At 47.4% G+C, this 12,500-nt stretch overlaps 1 protein-coding gene across 2 annotated transcripts in view; it reads left to right on the forward strand.

Annotated features, from left to right (window-relative positions):
• The window catches only part of LOC118938171 (pre-B-cell leukemia transcription factor 1-like), a 35,448-nt gene that overhangs the window by 6,727 nt on the left and 16,221 nt on the right, over positions 1–12,500 (forward strand). For both annotated transcript variants that reach the window (XM_036940052.1, XM_036940053.1), the window contains exon 2: positions 1,268–1,341. In XM_036940052.1, coding sequence (XP_036795947.1) covers positions 1,268–1,341 — 74 coding nt within the window. The remainder of the gene's footprint in view (positions 1–1,267; positions 1,342–12,500) is intronic.

Below are 12,500 nucleotides of genomic sequence, written 5' to 3' on the forward strand. Positions count from 1 at the left end.
TATCCTCCTCTCCTGTGAAACACAGTAACTTCACTAACTGGTTGGTCAGACCACACTGTCTCAGACGACTGTGAAACACAGTACTAACTGGTTGGTCAGACCACACTGTCTCAGACGACTGTGAAACACAGTAACTTCACTAACTGGTTGGTCAGACCACACTGTCTCAGACGACTGTGAAACACAGTACTAACTGGTTGGTCAGACCACACTGTCTCAGACGACTGTGAAGCACAGTAACTTCACTAACTGGTTGGTCAGACCACACTGTCTCAGACGACTGTGAAACACAGTACTAACTGGTTGGTCAGACCACACTGTCTCAGACGACTGTGAAACACAGTAACATTACTAACTGGTTGGTCAGACCACACTGTCTCAGACGACTGTGAAACACAGTACTAACTGGTTGGTCAGACCACGTACTCTGTGATGGCTAAACCACAGTGGCTGTGTGTGTGTTTTAAAAGGTGTTTTGATTCAATATTATTGTTCTGTAATTAAGCTTATCTAGTAAGATCTCTTTCTTTCTTTCCTCTCTGAGTTAAAGAAAAGAATGCCAGCTGAAAGAATGTTCCTTGTGGTCACATGTCAGCAGGAATTCCCTCCAGAATGTGTGTGTGTGTGCGCGCCTGTGTCTGTTTGTGTGTGTGTGTGCGTGCGTGTGTCTGTGTGTGTGTGCTCGCGTGTGTCTGTTTGTGTGTGTGTGTGCGTGCGTGTGTCTGTGTGTGTGTGCGCGCGTGTGTCTGTTTGTGTGTGTGCGTGCGTGCGTGTGTCTGTGTGTGTGTGTGTGTGTGCGCGCGTGTGTCTGTTTGTGTGTGTGTGTTGAGAAGGTGCACTTTTAACCCTGGTTCAGTGGAAGATTGACAGCTGTGCTCCTATCATAGTTTTGGTTCTGTCTTGTAGCTAATGAATCTCTCCTCCCCCTACTCTCTCTCTCTCTCCCCCCTCTCTCTCACTTCTTTCTCTCTCTCTCTCTCTCTCCCCGTCTCTCTCTCTCTCTCTCTCTGCCTCTCTCTCTCTGCCTCTCTCTCTCTCTGCCTCTCTCTCTCTCTGTCTCTCTCTCTCTCTCTCGCTCACTTCTTTCTCTCTCTCTCTCCCCTTCTCTCTCTCTCTCTCTCACTTCTTTCTCTCTCCCCTTCTCTCTGTCTCTGTCTCTCTCTCTCTCGCTCTTTCTCCCCTTCTCTCTCTCACCCCTTCTCTCCCCTTCTCTCTCTCTCTCCCCCTTCTCTCTCTCTTTCTCTCTCCCTCTCTCTCTCTCACACAGGAAACATGCGTTAAACTGCCACAGAATGAAGCCCGCCCTCTTCAGTGTGCTGTGTGAGATCAAAGAAAAGACAGGTGAGCCAGTCAGCCAATCAGTTCCTGACTTCCTCTATGATTGGCCAATCCCATTCTCTGTTCTACCACTGATGTCTTGAGTTATACTCAGAAATGTTTTGAACGTCGCAGATAGAAATGTAATGTATAGAGCCTTTTTTCAACACAACAGAGCATTATAACTGATCTACACTATACATTACTATCTGACTCTTGTCTCGGGACTTTTATGACATTTTTTAGTTAACCTTTATTTAACTCGGTAAGTCAGTTAAGAAGAATTTCTTATTGACAACGATGGCCGACACCGGCCAAACCCGGACGACGCTGGGCCAATTGTGCACCGCCCAATGGGACTCCCAATCACGGCCGTTTGTGATACAGTCTTGATTCGAACCAGGGTGTCTGTAGTGGTGTCTCGTGTTTTGGTTGACTCTTCTCTGCTATTCCTCCAAGGGGTTGACGTTGTTTACATGGTAGTACAGAGTTTCCCTAAGCACTGATCTAGAGTCAGCCCTCCCCCTGGCCCTATCAACAATAGCCATATGACTGCATTGAATGAAACTGACACTAAAACTGGTCTTATCTTTTCATTTTAGTCCTCTTTACTGTCCTCTTCCTCTTCTTTCATTCACGCATCCCCCCTCCCTCTCTCTCTCCCCCTCTCTCTCTCTCTCTCGCTCCCTCTCCCCTCTTCTCATGATGGAAAACATTATGAGAGGCATCCTCTGCTGGCTGCCATGACGATATGTCAATCACCCGGTGTTGCTTGTTCCCGATTGGTCCAGGGGGGGAAAGGGGGAGGCCCGAGGCAGAGTAAGGGGTTATGGTTGTCAAGGCAACTAGCTGTCTTATTTACCTAATGTCATTCACTTTGATTTTCACATTTGCACTCTGTGTCCAGAGAGAGAGAGAGAGAGAGAGGGGGGGAGGGAGGGAGGTAAGTAGGAAGGGAGAGAGAGAGAGATGAGAGGGGGGTTGGTAGATCTAGGTAATGATAGTGTTAGTGGGGGGTATTTTAGTGTAATCATTATCATCTGAAACACATGCCAGGTACTCTCCATTCCTGCTATCTTTCATTTATTTAAATTCTTTCATCCCCTTTATCTTCTCATTCTGTCACACTCTTGCTTTCGGATTTCATAATGTCCTAAATATTTATCTGTATTCCTCCCCTTTTCACCTCTGGTTTCACCATGTCTCTTGCCATTGTCCTCTTTCTCTTTTCCTCTCTCCCCATAGACCTTCTCTCCTTCCCTCCCTTTCTGTCCCACGTTAGAACTAGTATAAATAACCACAGCACAGGATCTCTGTTGATCTCTCTCCTTCTGACTATATCATCTGGTTTCCTGCCCTTTCCTGAGAGAGAGAGAGAGAGAGAGAGAGAGAGTAAAATAAGAAAAGGCATTTGGAATTAGACAAAGGGAAATAAGAGCAATGGAGAGAAGGGGGAAATAAAAGAAAATGGACAGAAAGAGAGGGAGGGAGAGAAAGAGGGCGACAGATTGATTGATGAGATGGAGGGAGAGGCAGTAATGACTGTGTCTGTGGATTGGCAGACTGGTGATATGCTCCAGACCCCTGTCAGCCTGGCCTCCTCCCCACCAACACTCACTCTCACTGGGGGGGGGGGGGGGTGGCTCACCCGCTGCCCTGGCTTTGGCCTACACCTGGTGGTATCTGGTAATAGCCTACTCTGCTGGATCACAGTGGCATGAAGCTGGTTTATAAAAAAGTAATAAAGTGGGGTTATTAACTCAGCATGTCTGTAAGCAGGAGTGTGTGTGTGTTGTACAGTGGCAGCCTGTGTATTAGAGAGGTACAAATGTGTGTGTGAATGTGTTCGCACAATATGGGGTGCCTGAAACGTAGACGTGTCTGTCTGTCTGAAACGTAGACGTGTCTGTCTGTCTGAAACGTAGAGGTGTCTGTCTGTCTGAAACGTAGAGGTGTCTGTCTGAAACGTAGAGGTGTCTGTCTGAAACGTAGAGGTGTCTGTCTGAAACGTAGACGTGTCTGTCTGAAACGTAGACTTGTCTGTCTGTCTGAAACGTAGAGGTGTCTGTCTGTCTGAAATGTAGACGTGTCTGTCTGAAACGTAGACGTTTCTGTCTGTCTGAAATGTAGACGTATCTGTCTGAAATGTAGACGTATCTGTCTGAAACGTAGACGTGTCTGTCTGAAACGTAGACGTGTCTGTCTGTCTGAAACGTAGACGTGTCTGTCTGTCTGAAACGTAGACGTGTCTGTCTGTCTGAAACGTAGACGTGTCTGTCTGTCTGAAATGTAGACGTGTCTGTCTGAAACGTAGACGTGTCTGTCTGAAACGCAGACGTGTCGGTCTGAAACGTAGACGTGTCTGTCTGAAACGTAGACCTGTCTGTCTGAAACGTAGACGTGTCTGTCTGTCTGAAATGTAGACGTGTCTGTCTGAAACGTAGACGTGTGTCTGAAACGTAGACGTGTCTGTCTGAAACGTAGACGTGTCTGTCTGTCTGAAACGTAGACGTGTCTGTCTGAAACGTAGACGTGTCTGTCTGAAACGTAGACCTGTCTGTCTGTCTGAAACGTAGACCTTGTCTGTCAGTCTGAAACGTAGACGTGTCTGTCTGTCTGAAACATAGAGGTGTCTGTCTGTCTGAAACGTAGACGTGTCTGTCTGAAACGTAGAGGTATCTGTCTGAAACATAGACATGTGTGTGGTGGGCAGTCTGAGAGGCTGGACCATAATCCATACTAATTAAGGATTAATTAAAACTAATGGGACCTGGTTCCCCATCCTCTCTTTCTGTCCCTCTCTCTGTTTCTCTTTCATCCTCCTCTCTCTCTCTCTCTCTCTCTCTCTCTCTCTCTCTCTCTCTCTCTCTCTCTCTCTCTCTCTCTCTCTCTCTCTCTCTGTTTCCGTTTTCTCCTTTCTGTCTCTCTCCTTTTTGCAAGTTTTCTCTCCTTTTTCCTTCTTCCTTTTTGTGCTGCGTGTAGACTACTCACTGGCTGCGTGTAGACTACTCACTGGGCTGCCTGTAGACTATTTACTGGGCTGCGTGTAGACTACTCACTGGGCTGCGTGTAGACTACTCACTGGGCTGCGTGTAGACTACTCACTGGGCTGCGTGTAGACTACTCACTGGGCTGCGTGTAGACTACTCACTGGGCTGCGTGTAGACTACTCACTGGGCTGTGTGCAGACTACTCACTGGGCTGCGTGCAGACTACTCACTGGGCTGCGTGTAGACTACTCACTGGGCTGCGTGTAGACTACTCACTGGGCTGCGTGTAGACTACTCACTGGGCTGCGTGTAGACTACTCACTGGGCTGCGTGTAGACTACTCACTGGGCTGCGTGTAGACTATTCACTGGGCTGCCTGTAGACTACTCACTGGGCTGCGTGTAGACTACTCACTGGGCTGCGTGTAGACTACTCACTGGGCTGCGTGTAGACTACTCACTGGGCTGCGTGTAGACTACTCACTGGGCTGCGTGTAGACTACTCACTGGGCTGCGTGTAGACTACTCACTGGGCTGCGTGTAGACTATTCACTGGGCTGCGTGTAGACTACTCACTGGGCTGCGCGTAGACTACTCACTGGGCTGCGTGTAGACTACTCACTGGGCTGCGTGCAGACTACTCACTGGGCAGCGTGTAGACTACTCACTGGGCTGCGTGCAGACTACTCACTGGGCTGCGTGCAGACTACTCACTGGGCTGCGTGTAGACTACTCACTGGGCTGCGTGCAGACTACTCACTGGGCTGCGTGTAGACTACTCACTGGGCTGCGTGTAGACTACTCACTGGGCTGCGTGCAGACTACTCACTGGGCTGCGTGCAGACTACTCACTGGGCTGCGTGTAGACTACTCACTGGGCTGCGTGTAGACTACTCACTGGGCTGCATGTAGACTACAGGTTGATCTCTCTTCCTCTCCCCACCTCGCTCCCTCTATCTCTCTCCTCAGCAACACATCTGTTTGTGTCTATCCTCCCTCTCTCTCTGTCTCAGCAACACGTCTGTTAGTGTCTATCCTCCCTCTCTCTGTCAAATCAACACGTCTGTTTGTGTCTATCCTCCCTCTCTCTGTCTCAGCAACACGTCTGTTAGTGTCTATCCTCCCTCTCTCTGTCTCAGCAATACATCCTCCCTTTCTGTCTCAGCAACACATCTGTTAGTGTCTATCCTCCCTCTCTCTGTCTCAGCAACACGTCTGTTAGTGTCTATCCCCCCTCTCTGTCTCAGCAACACGTCTGTTAGTGTCTATCCCCCCTCTCTCTGTCTCAGCAATACATCCTCCCTTTCTGTCTCAGCAACACATCTGTTAGTGTCTATCCTCCCTCTCTCTGTCTCAGCAACATGTCTGTTAGTGTCTATCCTCACTCTCTCTGTCTCAGCAACACGTCTGTTAGTGTCTATCCTCCCTCTCTCTCTCTGACCTTTCCTCATCTCAGCAACACGTCTGTTAGTGTCTGTCCTCTCTCTCTGTCAAATCAACACGTCTGTTAGTGTCTATCCCCCCTCTCTCTGTCTCAGCAACACGTCTGTTAGTGTCTCTCCTCCCTCTCTCTGTCTCAGCAACACGTCTGTTAGTGTCCATCCTCCCTCTCTCTCTGACCTTTCCTCATCTCAGCAACACGTCTGTTAGTGTCTGTCCTCTCTCTGTCAAATCAACACGTCTGTTAGTGTCTATCCTCCCTCTCTCTGTCTCAGCAACACGTCTGTTAGTGTCTATCCTCCCTCTCTCTGTCTCAGCAATACATCCTCCCTTTCTGTCTCAGCAACACATCTGTTAGTGTCTATCCTCCCTCTCTCTGTCTCAGCAACACGTCTGTTAGTGTCTATCCCCCCTCTCTGTCTCAGCAACACGTCTGTTAGTGTCTATCCCCCCTCTCTCTGTCTCAGCAATACATCCTCCCTTTCTGTCAAATCAACACGTCTGTTAGTGTCTATCCCCCCTCTCTCTGTCTCAGCAACACGTCTGTTAGTGTCTATCCTCCCTCTCTCTGTCTCAGCAACACGTCTGTTAGTGTCCATCCTCCCTCTCTCTCTGACCTTTCCTCATCTCAGCAACACGTCTGTTAGTGTCTGTCCTCTCTCTGTCAAATCAACACGTCTGTTAGTGTCTATCCTCCCTCTCTCTGTCTCAGCAACACGTCTGTTAGTGTCTATCATCCCTCTCTCTCTGACCTTTCCTCATCTCAGCAACATGTCTGTTAGTGTCTATCCCCCCTCTCTCTGTCTCAGCAACATGTCTGTTAGTGTCTATCCTCCCTCTCTCTGTCTCAGCAACACGTCTGTTAGTGTCTATCCTCCCTCTCTCTCTGACCTTTCCTCATCTCAGCAACATGTCTGTTAGTGTCTATCCCCCCTCTCTCTGTCTCAGCAACACGTCTATTAGTGTCTATCCCCCCTCTCTCTGTCTCAGCAACACGTCTGTTAGTGTCTATCCTCCCTCTCTCTCTGACCTTTCCTCATCTCAGCAACATGTCTGTTAGTGTCTATCCCCCCTCTCTCTGTCTCAGCAACACGTCTGTTAGTGTCTATCCCCCCTCTCTCTGTCTCAGCAACACGTCTGTTGGTGTCTATCCTCCCTCTCTCTGTCTCAGCAACATGTCTGTTAGTGTCTATCCTCCCTCCCTCTCTGTCTCAGCAACACATCCTCCCTCTCTGTCTCAGCAACACGTCTGTTAGTGTCTATCCTCCCTCTCTCTGTCTCAGCAACACGTCTGTTAGTGTCTATCCTCCCTCTCTCTGTCTCAGCAACATGTCTGTTAGTGTCTATCCTCCCTCTCTCTCTGTCTCAGCAACATGTCTGTTAGTGTCTATCCTCCCTCTCTCTGTCTCAGCAACATTACTGTTAGTGTCTATCCTCCCTCTCTCTCTGTCTCAGCAACATGTCTGTTAGTGTCTATCCTCCCTCCCTCTCTGTCTCAGCAACACATCCTCCCTCTCTGTCTCAGCAACACGTCTGTTAGTGTCTATCCTCCCTCTCTCTGTCTCAGCAACACGTCTGTTAGTGTCTATCCTCCCTCTCTCTGTCTCAGCAACATGTCTGTTAGTGTCTATCCTCCCTCTCTCTCTGTCTCAGCAACATGTCTGTTAGTGTCTATCCTCCCTCTCTCTGTCTCAGCAACATTACTGTTAGTGTCTATCCTCCCTCTCTCTCTGTCTCAGCAACATGTCTGTTAGTGTCTATCCTCCCTCTCTCTGTCTCAGCAACATGTCTGTTAGTGTCTATCCTCCCTCCCTTTCTGTCTCAGCAACATGTCTGTTAGTGTCTATCCTCCCTCCCTCTCTGTCTCAGCAACACATCCTCCCTTTCTGTCTCAGCAACACGTCTGTTAGTGTCTATCCTCCCTCTCTCTGTCTCAGCAACATGTCTGTTAGTGTCTATCCTCCCTCTCTCTGTCTCAGCAACATGTATGTTAGTGTCTATCCTCCCTCCCTTTCTGTCTCAGCAACATGTCTGTTAGTGTCTATCCTCCCTCTCTCTGTCTCAGCAACACGTATGTTAGTGTCTATCCTCCATCTCTCTCTGACCTTTCCTCTCGTCTCTTTCTTTCTCTACCTGAGTTATTAGCAGAGTGGGATTATGATCAACTGAATGATGGAATGATCCGAGTGACAGGGCGTAAGAGAGGACGGAAAGAATGGAGGGGATTTCTGTGTAAGCTCTAATCTCAGTTAATACTTCCGCTCTCCCAAGAAACGGGGGGGGGGGGGGGGGGGGGGGGGGGTCCTCCTGTCTGTTAAGTTGAGCCATGTGACACACACACCCTGATAAACCATATCACACCCTCACCTCCATTTCATATCCTTGTAAACGCACATCCACACACTAACATCCAATCACTGCAGACGTTACGGTACTGATATTACTTAGATGTATTTACATTCTTTTTAAGTTACTTTAAAAATAAAAATCCTTTGTCTCCCCAATTTCGTGGAATCCAATTGGTAGTTACAGTCTTGTCTCATCGCTGCAACTCCAGTACGGACTCGGGAGAGGCGAGGGTCAACCCAGCCAAGCCGCATTGCTTCTTGACACAATGCCAACTTAACCCGGAAGCCAGCCACACCAATGTGTCGGAAGGAAACACCGTACACCTGGCCCATGGGTCTCTGGGTCGTGGCCGGCTGCGACAGAGCCTGGACTCGAACCAGGACCACTGCGCCACTCGGGAGGCCTCATACTTGCTGTTACACACTACCAACGTGCGTGTGTGTGTGTGCGTGTGCGTGTGCATGCATGTCCCTGTATGTGTGTGAGTTAATGTACAGGTGTTTCTTTGGATTGCGTTGTTGGATTGTATAGTAATCTAGTTAATCTGTCAAAAGGTGTGTGGGGTAGGGCTGTGACCATTGACATTTTTGAGTAACGTTTAATTGTCATGCAGATGGCCACGGTAATTGTCAATAAATGTTTATATGTTGTAATGCATCATAGTGCAGTGGTAATAATGAGCTGCTACATGTATAATACATACAACAGAGTTTTGCTGTCTCAGACTAATGGCCTTGACTGCCTTGTGTGTGTGCTGGTGAGTGTTTGTCTGGGGTTGTCGTTTGCACATCACACATTTGTTGATGTTACTTGTGTGCGAAGAGCAGTGTGAGTATGGTTTGGGATGTTGGGGAAAGGATGGATGGGGTTAGACCTGTTGTACCTATTTAGATATAAAGATACTACAGTTTCTGATCCAGTTGATTTTCCTAGGTGTTCCCAGTTTAAGCAGAGTTTCAGTTCCTGATCCAGTTAAATTTCCTGGGTGTTCCCAGTTTCAGTTCCTGATCCAGTTGAATTTCCTGGGTGTTCCCAGTTTCAGCAGAGTTTCAGTTCCTGATCCAGTTGAATTTCCTGGGTGTTCCCAGTTTCAGCAGAGTTTCAGTTTCTGATACAGTTGAATTTCCTGGGTGTTCCCAGTTTCAGCAGAGTTTCAGTTTCTGATACAGTTGAATTTCCTGGGTGTTCCCAGTTTCAGCAGAGTTTCAGTTCCTGATCCAGTTGAATTTCCTGGGTGTTCCCAGTTTCAGCAGAGTTTCAGTTTCTGATCCAGTTGAATTTCCTGGGTGTTCCCAGTTTCAGCAGAGTTTCAGTTCCTGATCCAGTTGAATTTCCTGGGTGTTCCCAGTTTCAGCAGAGTTTCAGTTTCTGATCCAGTTGAATTTCCTGGGTGTTCCCAGTTTCAGTTCCTGATCCAGTTGAATTTCCTGGGTGTTCCCAGTTTCAGCAGAGTTTCAGTTCCTGATCCAGTTGAATTTCCTGGGTGTTCCCAGTTTCAGCAGAGTTTCAGTTCCTGATCCAGTTGATTTTCCTGGGTGTTCCCAGTTTAAGCAGAGTTTCAGTTCCTGATCCAGTTAAATTTCCTGGGTGTTCCCAGTTTAAGCAGAGTTTCAGTTCCTGATCCAGTTGAATTTCCTGGGTGTTCCCAGTTTAAGCAGAGTTTCAGTTCCTGATCCAGTTAAATTTCCTGGGTGTTCCCAGTTTCAGTTCCTGATCCAGTTGAATTTCCTAGGTGTTCCCAGTTTCAGCAGAGTTTCAGTTCCTGATCCAGTTGAATTTCCTGGGTGTTCCCAGTTTCAGCAGAGTTTCAGTCCCTGATCCAGTTGAATTTCCTGGGTGTTCCCAGTTTCAGCAGAGTTTCAGTTTCTGATCCAGTTGAATTTCCTGGGTGTTCCCAGTTTCAGTTCCTGATCCAGTTGAATTTCCTGGTTGTTCCCAGTTTCAGCAGAGTTTCAGTTCCTGATCCAGTTGAATTTCCTGGGTGTTCCCAGTTTCAGCAGAGTTTCAGTTTCTGATACAGTTGAATTTCCTGGGTGTTCCCAGTTTCAGCAGAGTTTCAGTTCCTGATCTAGTTGAATTTCTTGGGTGTTCCCAGTTTCAGTTCCTGATCCAGTTGAATTTCCTGGTTGTTCCCAGTTTCAGCAGAGTTTCAGTTCCTGATCCAGTTGAATTTCCTGGGTGTTCCCAGTTTCAGCAGAGTTTCAGTTTCTGATACAGTTGAATTTCCTGGGTGTTCCCAGTTTCAGCAGAGTTTCAGTTCCTGATCTAGTTGAATTTCTTGGGTGTTCCCAGTTTCAGTTCCTGATCCAGTTGAATTTCTTGGGTGTTCCCAGTTTCAGTTCCTGATCCAGTTGAATTTCCTGGGTGTTCCCAGTTTCAGCAGAGTTTCAGTCGGGGAAAGATGTAGTAGTAACTGTGTTTGGTTGCCAGTTTCAGATATAGGCCCACTAGTGCTGAGCGATTAGAGCTTTTTGAAGTTGTTTTTTGTTTTGATAATTATTTTCTACATTGAATGCTGTAACAGAATGAAACCGCTGATAAAAGTCCCATGAGGGCAGTGACTGCCCATTTTATTTATTTTTTAACCTTTCGGTTACTAGGCAAGTAAAGAACACATTCTTATTTTTTAAATGACGGCCTAGTGGGTTAACTGCCTGTTCGGGGACAGAACGACAGATTTGTACCTTGTCAGCTCGGGGGTTTGAACTTGCAACCTTTCTGTTACTAGTCCAACGCTCTAACCACTAGGCTACCCTGCCTCTAACCACTAGGCTACCCTGCCTCTAACCACTAGGCTACCCTGTCTCTAAACACTAGGCTACCCTGCCTCTAACCACTAGGCTACCCTGCCTCTAACCACTAGGCTACCCTGCCTCTAACCACTAGGCTACCCTGCCTCTAACCACTAGGCTAACCTGCCTCTAACCACTAGGCTACCCTGCCCCTAACCACTAGGCTACCCTGCCTCTAACCACTAGGCTACCCTGCCTCTAACCACTAGGCTAACCTGCCTCTAACCACTAGGCTACCCTGCCTCTAACCACTAGGCTACCCTGCCTCTAACCACTAGGCTAACCTGCCTCTAACCACTAGGCTACCCTGCCTCTAACCACTAGGCTACCCTGCCTCTAACCACTAGGCTACCCTGCCTCTAACCACTAGGCTACCCTGCCTCTAACCACTAGGCTACCCTGCCTCTAACCACTAGGCTACCCTGCCTCTAACCACTAGGCTACCCTGCCTCTAACCACTAGGCTACCCTGCCTCTAACCACTAGGCTACCCTGCCTCTAACCACTAGGCTACCCTGCCCCTAACCACTAGGCTACCCTGCCTCTAACCACTAGGCTACCCTGCCTCTAACCACTAGGCTACCCTGCCTCTAACCACTAGGCTACCCTGCCTCTAACCACTAGGCTACCCTGCCTCCCCATTACTGCTTATCACGTATTAACCATCATTTGTTCACATTACTTTAATACAATATTGAAATTGTTGTGTATATTTTATTTATTTAATGACTTTATTTCATTCCGAGTCATCATCTCATCTCTATAGACCTGCTGCCTGTGCTGTCTGACAAAATCACTATTTTAGTAGTTCTTCGACGTTATTAAGGTATACTTTTGTGACTGCTGAATAGCAACTATCAATCACTTAGATCAAGTAGAGAGAAACCTTGTGAAGAAACTGCTCTCTATCCCTGTGAGTCGCCCATCTCTTCTCTGTCTCGGTGTCCACACTAACCTGACGTAGCAGGCGTAAAACAAACACGGACCGGACACGTAGATGCGCAATGGGTTATGGTCATTGTAGTTAATTACCATGTTTTATGCGCTAAACTATGTAGAATATTGGCCTGTTCGGAAACTACAACTCCCTGCTACATCGCACAGTTTGGGCTTCATCTTATTCTTTTCGCTAGAGAAACTGCTCATTGAGTTTACATTTAAAAAAACAAAAAACAGACTGTAATTGAAATAATTGAACCGACATCAGTCAATTAGTTCTTTAAAAAACGACAAATGACAAATGTGGGTTAATTGCTCAGCATTAAGACATATACAATTACAGTAACTAACTCCGCACTAAGGCCTATACAATTACAGTAACTAACTCCGCACTAAGGCCTATACAATTACAGTAACTCTAACTCAGCACCAAGACCTATACAATTTCAGTAACTGTACCTCTGCACTAAGGCCTATAATTACAGTAACTAACTCCGCACTAAGGCCTATACAATTACAGTAACTGTAACTCAGCACCAAGACCTATACAATTACAGTAACTAACTCCGCACTAAGGCCTATAATTACAGTAACTAACTCCGCACTAAGGCCTATACAATTACAGTAACTGTAACTCAGCACCAAGACCTATACAATTACAGTAACTAACTCCGC

The sequence above is a fragment of the Oncorhynchus mykiss genome, chromosome 13, assembly GCF_013265735.2.
Source record: "Oncorhynchus mykiss isolate Arlee chromosome 13, USDA_OmykA_1.1, whole genome shotgun sequence".
Classification (NCBI taxonomy): domain Eukaryota; kingdom Metazoa; phylum Chordata; class Actinopteri; order Salmoniformes; family Salmonidae; genus Oncorhynchus; species Oncorhynchus mykiss.